The 11,393-nt window shown below is 43.0% G+C and overlaps 1 protein-coding gene across 5 annotated transcripts in view; it reads right to left on the bottom strand.

The window, feature by feature from the left end:
• Window positions 1–258: 258 nt before the first annotated feature.
• The window catches only part of LOC131105876 (uncharacterized), a 37,699-nt gene continuing 26,564 nt past the window's right edge, over window positions 259–11,393 (bottom strand). For 3 of the 5 annotated variants that reach the window (XM_058054314.1, XM_058054316.1, XM_058054317.1), the window contains 3 exons: window positions 9,774–9,852; window positions 3,062–3,198; window positions 259–2,630 (listed from right to left, as the gene is read on the bottom strand). In XM_058054314.1, coding sequence (XP_057910297.1) covers window positions 997–1,992 — 996 coding nt within the window. In that variant the 5' untranslated portion in view covers window positions 1,993–2,630; window positions 3,062–3,198; window positions 9,774–9,852 and the 3' untranslated portion in view covers window positions 259–996. The remainder of the gene's footprint in view (window positions 2,631–3,061; window positions 3,199–9,773; window positions 9,853–11,393) is intronic. The other 2 variants (XM_058054318.1, XM_058054315.1) reach the window with 2 other exon arrangements.

The raw sequence follows: 11,393 nt of genomic DNA, 5'->3' as shown, positions 1-11,393 counted from the left end.
TGACGCCCTAAAATTTTGCCATTTTATGTCATTTTTGGGTGCTCCTGGGGCCCCTGTTGAGTGTGTGTGAGGTTTCCCCAGTTTTTTTAACCCGAAAAGTGCATTAGAAACATGTTGAAAGAAAATGAAAAAAATGACATACTAACCCCTTACGTTTTTTTGTCAAAAAATTGACCCCCTAAAATTTTGGCATTTTATGCCATTTTTGGGTGCTCCTGGGGCCCCTGTTGAGTGTGTGTGAGGTTTCCCCTGTTTTTTTGACCCAAAAAGTACATTAGAAACATGTAGACATTTTTTTAATTTTTTTTATTTAAATTTGATAGACTTTTCAGCAAAAACGTTAATTGGTGATGATTTTTATTTATAAAAATCCTGCTAATGGAAGAATATGCGCCACAAAAAATCCCTTCCATATTGTTGCATCGTGTGTGCACGTGTGTGAAAATGTTCTATAGGTTAACCTCCCGAACAAGACCCGAGTGGGAACAGCACAAATTACAAATTACCTTCCTTATTAGGCATGACCCCAAATTTCCTTTCATGAATATTCATTATTCCGGGCCCGCTCCGCACCGCCAATGAAATGAATTTGCCCTCTACTCGGAGTGGACGGCAAAAAAGGAATGATTAATGGAATTCTGCGTGCTATGAATCCATCATTCCTAGATGGAGGCTGGCCTGGTAATAAGGATCCAATTAGAGACACAGTGGGTGGGACACGGCAGGAGACACTGAAGACCAACCTTATAGCACCTACACACACACACATATATACACACACACACACACACACACGCACACACATGCACACACACCCTTTTATCATTTTATTGTTGTATCTAAAAATGTCATGAAAGATGAAACATAGAGTTTGAATGTACACACTAACTCCTAGTCGGGCTAACTTCTCTAATCTTCAACACCTCCCTTTTTGGGTTGGTTTTCACTCCTCGTTTAGCTTAGCTGGCTCCTCCCCCTTTTTTGCATCGAGACACCTCACCTGTTGCCAAATATAGAAATATATAAATATATAAATATTGGTGATGGGGGGGTTGGCAGCTCATCAGCCGCAGTTGGTGTTAAAATATGGGCAGCAGATGATGACTCTGATTCACTGATCACCTTTATCTTGACCTTGATCATCTTTATCTTGACCTTGATCACCTTTATCTTGACCTTGAACGCCTTTATCTTGACCTTGATCGCCTTTTTCTTGACCATGATCGCCTTTATCTTGACCTTGATCGCCTTTATCTTGACCTTGATCGCCTTTATCTTGACCTTGATCACCTTTATCTTGACCTTGATCACCTTTAACTTGACCTTGGTCGCCTTTATCTTGACCTTGGTCGCCTTTATCTTGACCTTGGTCGCCTTTATCTTGACCTTGATTGCCTTTATCTTGACCTTGATCACCTTTATCTTGACCTTGATCGCCTTTATCTTGACCTTGATTGCCTTTATCTTTACCTTGATCGCATTTATCTTTACCTTTATTGCCTTTATCTTTACCTTGATCGCCTTGATCTTTACCTTGATCGCCTTGATCTTTACCTTGATCGCCTTTATCTTTACCTTGATCTTTACCTTTATCACCTTGATCTTTACTTTGATCACCTTTATCTTTACCTTGATCGCCTTGATCTTTACCTTGATCACCTTTATCTTTACCTTGATCTTTACTTTGATCACCTTTATCTTTACTTTGATCACCTTTATCTTTACCTTGATCTTTACCTTTATCACCTTGATCTTTACTTTGATCACCTTTACCTTGATCGCCTTGATCTTTACCTTGATCACCTTTATCTTTACCTTGATCTTTACTTTGATCACCTTTATCTTTACTTTGATCACCTTTATCTTTACCTTGATCGCCATTATCTTTACCTTGAATGCCTTTATCTTTACCTTGATCACCTTTAGCTTGACCTTGATCACCTTGATCAACTTGCTGGTTAAAGAAGTAGGGAAGATGAAAGAAGGCCGCATGATATTATTCTATGGATTTGTACCTCAGGGAGCATTACTCCGCTCCACAATGGTTCCTCAAATAGAACATAACTTTCCATGATTCAGTTGCAACCTTCCGTTCTTCAGATGAACCTACATTTTTATGTTGTTCTACCAAAAGCGTTGATGTTCATGTTCATATAGTCTGGGCCAGTGAAGCGTATGATTCCGCCAAGGCATCCATCCATCCATCCGTCAGTCCAAAAGACGTCCGCGTCTCACCTGTGGCCACAGGAAGTTGACAGGAGTGTCTTTCTTATTGCTTCATCTATTTCCTGGCGTCCTCTGCTTGCCTTTAATGAGCTTCTCTGTTTCTCTCCCTCATCAACTAAAACCTTTTAGATGAATTAAATCTTGAAGATTTATCTCCTTTTCGCCGTTGCCCCCCCTCCCCCTTCGCCGTTATAATTGTATTTAATCCACATCACATCTTTATCCGGAAACAAACCTCCGCCCGACACCTCGGCGAGCAACGGGCCGCCGAAGAGGGATGTTGGCGTGGAAAAGGGGCGAGACGTGCCAGCCCGCTTTGCGATGATATCCCGGATAAGACTTTGAGCTAATTAGCCGCTCGCTTGCCTTTGAATGCAGCAGCGATGAAGACAAAGGCATTGAACCTGCAGAAAAAAAAAAAAAGTCTGTTGAAAGAGAGACAGATTAACATTTGTTCTTTTACATGCCTCCCTCTCACTCTCGCACAATAACTTTGCTTATACTAATTAACAATTAGCAAAGACTAGTTGGCTAATTGTGTTATTGCTGCTAATCAAGGGGCTAATTACCAGAATGTCAATTTAGATTTAATTACTCGGTGCTTTGTTAATTCCCACTGAGCATAAGTTACACTCCCTCCTTCTGCACATCTCTTCTTCTTATTCGGCGTTGAACCTGCTCCAAGGTCCTCTGTTAGGATTTTTTTTTGAAGGGGTTGGAGTGGGGTTGGGGTGGGGGGGGGGTAAATATATAAATAAATAGCGAGCTAAATGAAGGAAGGTATTTGAGCAGGGGAGGACCGAGAGGGGAGAGGCGTTAATGAACAGCTTTTTACCACCGGGCCTCCAATTAGTCGTCGTCTCCTGCCAACATCACAGAGAGGAGAGATCCTCCAAGATCCACTCAGGCATGGCAGCCCCCGGGCCCACCTCCGCTTCCACCGCCGCCACCGCCACCGCCACCTCCATCGCCCTCACAGCCACATAGGGACACATATAGTACTTACAGTTTTTGTACAAAATATTGAAATAGCACAAGTACACTTAGCCGGAATGCAATGTAATGGAATGTCGTTTAAGCGATAATTACTCCTTACGTTGGTACGTTCTATCGGCTCCACGAAACTCGACAGTTTCTCGACAGGTTCCTGACAAAAGTGTCCATGTTTTGCAGCACTTTTGGCTTTCCTTTGTAATGTCCTTTCATTGGCCAGTTTGTCAATAAGTATTCATTCACTAATTGGGGGACAATAAATCTATAATAATAATCAATTATATAAATAATATAAATAAAATAATAACAAAATAATAATAAATAAAATAATAATAAAAAATATATAAAATAATAAAAATAAAAAAATTATAAAAGGAGACAAAAGACGGGCTGCACGGTGGACGAGTGGGTACCACATGGGCCTCACAGCTAGGAGACCCGAGTTCGATTCCACCTTCAGCCATCTCTGTGTGGAGTTAGTATGTTCTCCCCGTGCATGCATGGGTTTCCTCCCACATTCCAAAAACATGCTAGGTTAATTAGCGACTCCAAATTGTCCATAGGTATGAATGTGAGTGTGAATGGTTGTTTGTCTATATGTGCCCTGTGATTGTGACTCGCCCAGAACACAGCTGGGATAGACTCCAGCACCCCCGCGACCCTCGTGAGGATAAGCGGTAGAAATTGAATGAATGAATGAGTATAAAGCTGACTATAGGGGTGTTATTTAATGTCTACAGGGCTCTATTTTTTTTTTTGCATGGTCATAAAGAGGGTTTTTTTATGGTCTGACTACAAAAATTTGTAAATATTAAATGGTATAAATGGTATAAAATTAATGAATTGATGTTTTTTTAGCGCTGACATGACTATAGAAAATCAATTGTTGATTCAAGGGTTTGATTCTGTAAAAAAGTTTAAAATCATGGATGATGGAAGGCATGCGTGTGCGTATGCACATGTGAGTGTGTGCTTGCATACATGGGTTTGTAGGCCTGAAGAAGTTTTGCAGGAACTTAGTCCGTAGGGTATCATCACAGCAGTTGCCGTGGAGACATCTTATGCCGCACTACCAATAATACATTTTTACACAAAAGTATTGCATTCTGGCGATTTCATGATATTCCTTCATGAATCGAAAACATGGCAAAGTATGTACATTAATGAGTTTTGTTGATAGGATGAAATGAACTAATAATGTCATGTATAACCAAAGTCACATTTTTAATTTATTTTTTTAATTTTTGATCTTTTATGTCGGTAATTTCCCTGTCTGGTCCCCTCGTACGCCACAGCATATAAAACGCCGATTTAAGATAACACGATACATCATCCCCGTGTTCTTAGCTAATCGCTTTCCCAATAAGTGCAACATTTGTTCTGTCAAAGTAACCCATCCATCTTTTTCCCGGGACCGGGAATGTCACACTAAACAATTATGTGTGTGGAAATTTAAACTCGTTTTTTTTTAAAAATGCAAGCATTTTGTTCAACCGTTGTCCCACATCTATTCGTCATTTACCTGCAGCGGCGGCGAAGACGAAGCCACGCGTATTCACACACACGCAAACACACGCTGGCATATCTCAAAGAGCAAGTTCTTTCACTCTTCCTCTCTAACTGTCTGGCTCCTCATACTCCTGCCAAAATACCACAAGACAAGGTATAATATATATAATTATCCCCACTTACATTAGCCATTATGCCAGTGGAGCATTGCCTGCAGAATGACACACGACCTGTCAAGACTTCATTCATGCCATTAATAAGCGCCATTAGTGTCTGCTTTGAATACCCCTCTTGCTCACTGCAGTCATTTCAACATGTCACAGATTTTAATTTGAGGGTAAAAATAGCTGTGAGGATATTATGCACTCTCCCAGCCGGTCTTTGTGGTCTTCTGATGGGTAGGAAGTTCACTGTGTGACCTTGGATTTTCTCTTTATTGGAATTAGAACCATTACTGTGCTTTAGTGCTGTGGGGCCGGCGAGTATAGCGCTGACGGTGTGCGGCGTGGGTCTCGCTTTGTGGCGTCCATCAACGGTCTTCCAATTTAGACTTTTCAGCCATTACTTTGTCATGGGTGACATTGATGCAATCGACCTGCATCTTGTGCCAAAACGGTTTAACTATCCTCGATTATGTCGTATGGAATACGCTTTTTGCTCATTTGGTTGTCATTTTTTAATATACATAACTAAGGCATTTTTTTTCATTTTTTCGAAATGAATCTGATTTTAGAGCAACCGACATGCATGCCAACATTCATTTAATTATTCGTTTTCTACCACTTATCCTCACAAGAGTGGGTGCTGGAGCCTATCCCAGCTGTCTTCAGGTGAGAGGCGGGGTCCACCCCGGACTGGTGGCCAGCCAATCACAGGGCACATATAGACAAACAACCATTCACACTCACATTCATACCTATGGACAATTTGGAGTAGCTAAATTAACCTAGCATGTTTTTGGAATGTGGGAGGAAACCCAGAAAATACACACAGAGATGCCCGAGCAGGGAATCGAACATGTGTCTCCGAGCTGTGTGGCCTGTGTTCTAGCCACTCGTCAACCGTGCAGTTATGATAATTGATTAATTACAGGAAATATTAATTCATTCATTTTCTACTGCTTATCCTTACGAGAGTCGTTTGGGTGCTGGAGCCTATCCCAGCTGTGTTCTACACCCTGGACTGGTGGCCAGCCAATCACAGGGCACATATAGACAAACAACCATTCACACTCACATTCATACCTATGGACAATTTGGAGTCGCTAATTAAGCTAGCATGTTTTTGGAATGTGGGAGGAAACCCAGAAAATACACACAGAGATGCCTGAGCAGGGAATCGAACATGTGTCTCCGAGCTGTGTGGCCTGCTTTCTAACCACTCGTCAACCGTGCAGTTATGATAATTGATTAATTACAGGAAATATTAATTCATTCATTTTCTACTGCTTATCCTTACGAGAGTCGTTTGGGTGCTGGAGCCTATCCCAGCTGTGTTCTACACCCTGGACTGGTGGCCAGCCAATCACAGGGCACATATAGTCAAACAACCATTCACACTCACATTCATACTTATGGACAATTTGGAGTCGCTAATTAACCTAGCATGTTTTTGGAATGTGGGAGGAAACCCAGAAAATACACACAGAGATGCCCGAGCAGGGAATCAAACATGTGTCTCTGAGCTGTGTGGCCTGCTTTCTAACCACTCGTCAACCGTGCAGTTATGATAATTGATTAATTACAGGAAATATTTAATTCATTCATTTTCTACTGCTTATCCTTACGAGGGTCGTGGGGGTGCTGGAGCCTATCCCAGCTGTCTTCGGGCAAGAGGCGGGGTACACCCTGGACTGGTGGTCAGCCAATCACAGGGCACATATAGACAAACAACCATTCACACTCACATTCATACCTATGGACAATTTGGAGTCGCTAATTAACCTAGCATGTTTTTGGAATGTGGGAGGAAACCGGAGTACCCGGAGAAAACCCACGCATGCACACGGGGAGAACATGCAAACTCCACACAGAGATGACCGAGTGTGGAATCAGACTTGGGTCTCCTAGCTGTAAGGCCTGAGTACTAACCACTTGGTCACCGTGCAACTTGTTAAAAAACATTTCACTTTCAATTCGCCCAGCATGCCTTGTCCATCCATCCATCCATCCATTTTCTATGCCGCTTATAATCATGGAGCCTATACCAGCTGACTTCGGAGGAAAGGCGGGGTACGTCGCCAGCCAATCACAGAGCCCATATAGACAAACAACCATTCACACTCACATTCATACCTATGGACAATTTGGAGTCGCTAATTAACCTAGCATGTTTTTGGAATGTGGGAGGAAACCCACACATGCACGGGGAGAACATGCAAACTCCACACAGAGATGGCTGAAGGTGGAATCGAACTTGGGTCTCCTAGCTGTGAGACCTACGTGGTACCCACTCGTCCACCGTGCAGCCCATCTTTTGTCTTCTGCTGTCGTGCACTCAAACTACTCTTCAGCATTTGGGCTTTTTTTTTTGCTTTTTTTGGTTCTTTATTTATTTTTCAGGGTTACAGTTAATAACTATGATGAGAAGTGTTATGAATATATGGAATATATGACAAGTCCAGTCTCTGTTATTGCTGTGCTTGAGCATTAAGACTTGAGCCAGGCTTATAGGCCCGAGTTTAATTTGCTTCTCACAGCACTTAGGTGTCAAGTGTGGCCTTGTTGAACCCTATCCACTACACGGTGGGCCCCCACTTTTTTAGGGGGGTTACGTTCCAGGATAAAACAACCCATAAAAATGTTAGATAAAACTATTTTTGACACACGGCTAATCTCTTTTCCCTGCAAACGCTCCTGCTAGCTTAACATTATTCCTATGGAATACGCTCATACGCTCATTCTGTTTTTGTTGTGTGCTGATGTGTGTGCATGTTCTTGTGTGGTTGTGTGTACTAATCCCAACACAACCTTTCTGTGTCTAAGTGTGTCACCCTGTGTGTGACACCTCAGGAGCAAGCACAAGGGAATCTCCCACAGGTAACAATAGTGATGTGTGTGTGTGTGTGTGTGTGTGTGTGTGAGACACAGACCGTCCCACAGGTACCACAGTGTGTGCGTGTCCCACAGGTAGCGAGCGTTGGAGCCTCCTGACAGCGTAGCGGGTCTTTGATGCTGGTTGAGTCGGTGCTTGTTTGCCTTGCTGTAGGGGCTAATTAACCAATGAAAGACTTAATCACTAGAGCCTGCTGTCAATGCTGCACCTTGTTTTGCTCTTCAGGGGTCTTGAAAAGGAAGGTTGAAAGGAGGGTGGAAAAAAAGTAGTGGTGGGTTTTTGTTTTTAGCTTTTTAGAAAGTAGACTTCTGCATTCGTGCAAATCAAAGGATGCATTTTTTTCTGTTTGATTTTCCTATCGAGTGTACAATAAACATTTATGGTTTTTTTTTTTACAAGCAAAATTCTTCCGGAACATTAATTCATACATTTTCTGTACCGCTGGAGCCTATCCCAGCTGTCTTCTACACCCTGGACTGGTGGCCAGCCAATCACAGGGCACATATAGGCAAACAACCATTCACACTCACATTCATACCTATGGACAATTTGGAGTCGCCAATTAACCTAGCATACCCAAGCAGGGAATCGAACATGTGTCTCCTAGCTGTGTAGCCTGCGTTCTAACCACTCGTCAACCGTGCAGTTATGATAATTGATTAATTACAGGAAATATTCATTCATTTATTCATTTTCTACCGCTTTTCCTCACGAGGGTCGCAGGGGTGCTGGAGCCTATCCCAGCTGTCTTCGGTTAAGAGGCGGGGTACACCCTGGACTGGTGGCCAGCCAATCACAGGGCACATATAGACAAACAACCATTCACACTCTCATTCATACCTATGGACAATTTGGAGTCGCTAATTAACCTAGCATGTTTTTGGAATGTGGGAGGAAACCAAGATACACACAGAGATGCCTGAGCAGGGAATCGAACTTGTGTCCCAATGGCTGCACGTGTCACCAAAAAAACAAAACAAAACAAAACAAAACAAAACAAAACAAAACAAAACAAAACAAAACAAAACAAAACAAAACAAAACAAAACAAAACAAAACAAAACAAAACAAAACAAAACAAAACAAAACATTCATTCATTTTCGAACGCTTTTCCTCACGAGGGTCGCGGGGGTGCTGGAGCCTATCCCAGCTGTCTTCGGGCGAGAGGCGGGGTACACCCTGGACTGGTGGCCAGCCAATCACAGGGCACATATAGACAAACAACCATTCACACTCACATTCATACCTATGGACAATTTGGAGTCGCTAATTAACCTAGCATGTTTTTGGGAATGTGGGAGGAAACCGGAGTACCCGGAAAAAACCCACGCATGCAAACTCCACACAGAGATGGCCGAGGGTGAACCCTGGTCTCCTAGCTGTGAGTTCTGCGCGCTAACCACTCGACTGCCGTGCCACCAAAACAAAACAAAGCAAAACAAAGCAAAACAAAGCAAAACAAAGCAAAACAAAACAAAACAAAACAAAACAAAACAAAACAAAACAAAACAAAACAAAACAAAACAAAACAAAACAAAACAAAACAAAACAAAACAAAACAAAACTACAGCGTAAACAACATGTGTAACAGTAGCCTAAGACTTTTACACATTTGACTAAGTGACTAAGAAAGTGCTTGAAAGCCTGAGAGAAGAAGACCAGCAGCGAAGTGGAGAACCAACAGTTAGCGTGTCGGAGTGATGAGATATTAGTCGCCGGCTAAATAGCTTCCATTTCGCCCTCGTTCTCTCCTTCAGCTCTCCTCTGACTATGTGAATGACAGCCATGTTAAGTGGCGTTTGACACCAAAAGACGGAGGTGAAGGTAAGCTATCTGAGAGGTTCTCCACCATGTGTGTGTGTGTGTGTCAGGACAGGGGGGTTGTGTAATGAATTAGAGACGTACTAGGTCCGATTAAAATGACTGGTAATTTCTCCGGGGAGACGAGCGCCCGGAGCTGCATGAATCAAACGAGTGGCGGGATGACTCACCGGCGGTGGACTTTTCGGCGGAAGGGAAGACGGCGACACCGGCAGAAACACATGAGATGAATGGCGGACGTGCGACATCCTGAATGACGGGAAAAGAAAAGCGTTTCTGTGAGACGGGAAGAAGGTGTGCAGAATGGACGGAAGTTTCGATATATTCTTATAATTTCTGTGGCGTATTGCGTCAGGTGAGAGCGCCACAGATAAATGACCTCCTGCTGCTAGTCAAATTAAAGCGACCGTATAGAAGACATATAGAATGTGTGTGTGCTTATGACAAGAGTGTCCATGGTCACATTAATGCAATTTCTTTCCCGATCCCTCCGTTCTCTCAGTCCGGCCCTGGATAATGAGCTCGTGAACACCCACCCCCCTCGCCCCCCCCAGTGGGCCTATACCTGCTACGCACAAAAGGCTCTCAGTGCTATTTTTGGAGCCCCTCTTCTCATTTATCTGCCTGATTTGGTGATGATAATAATCATTGCGGCTCCGGGGGGGTTCCGTATTCAAATGAACTGCCATTCCTCCGCTTGCTATCGGCCCCCGGCATCGCCGTCCGTCGATATACCGCCACTCCTCCTACGTCCCCCCGTCAAGCGAAGCGGCGCCACCCTGATATGTTTCCTTGTTGAGCGTATTCAAATGAGGCGTTTGAAAACTAACCTTGTTTGCATTGTAATGCGGCGTGCATTGAGAGTCGCCCGTGCGGGCCTCCTGTGAATATGAGGTGGTTGTTCACGTGCGAGTGGAACATGATAGCTTACACCCGGGGGCTCTGAATGGACGTCCGAGTAAATCAATTGGAATGGAAGAGCGGGTGTTTGGCAGATTGCGACATTCGCCGGGTGCTTTTGGAGATAAACGCATGCACACTTTATTGTACGTGATAGGATGCAAAGAGGTTTTGTATAAATGCTGGAACTGGCATTCATTTGGAGGAAAATATTTAAATGTTCTTTGGATCGGTCGTCATTGAAAATGTGCTGGTACTATTTCTGTTTTTTTTGTCTGTCGCCTCCAAATACGCAGCAAAAATCGTTTAATGCACTGATTTTGCACAATACACCTTTGTTCCGTAGAACAACGGCATGACCGAAGTGAGCCTTTTTGTTAGCCATACAGTCTTTTTGTCTTGGTGGGGAGAGGCGGGGCTGGTAAGAACAGTGTTGCCGCATGAGGAGGTATGCAAGACATGAAATTAGTAGATTGGAATATACTGTATTGTCATATAGATTCATTCATTCATTCATTTTCTACCGCTTTTTCCTCACAAGCTGGAGCCTATCCCAGCTGTCTTCGGGGGAGAGGCGGGGTACACCCTGGACTAATTTTTTTATTTAGTTGATTCATGTGATTGATTGACACTAGGAAGTTTAACATCGCTCCAAGAACAAAGCATTAAGCATTGCCTTTATATTATTATTATTATATTCCAATTATCAATAATCATTTCATCATAATTACATATTTTAATTGTACTTTCTTATAAAATGGTAAAAATATTAACTCTTTTTTTTCTACCGCTTATCCTCACAAGGGTTGCTGGTGTGCTGGAGCCTATCCCAGCTGTATTCTACACCCTGGACCGGTGGCCAGCCAATCCCAGGGCACATATAGACAAAC

This window comes from Doryrhamphus excisus, chromosome 18 (assembly GCF_030265055.1).
Source record: "Doryrhamphus excisus isolate RoL2022-K1 chromosome 18, RoL_Dexc_1.0, whole genome shotgun sequence".
In the NCBI taxonomy this organism is placed as follows: domain Eukaryota; kingdom Metazoa; phylum Chordata; class Actinopteri; order Syngnathiformes; family Syngnathidae; genus Doryrhamphus; species Doryrhamphus excisus.
Note: the sequence above shows the minus strand (reverse complement) of the source record. Positions and strands in the feature narration are given on the sequence as shown.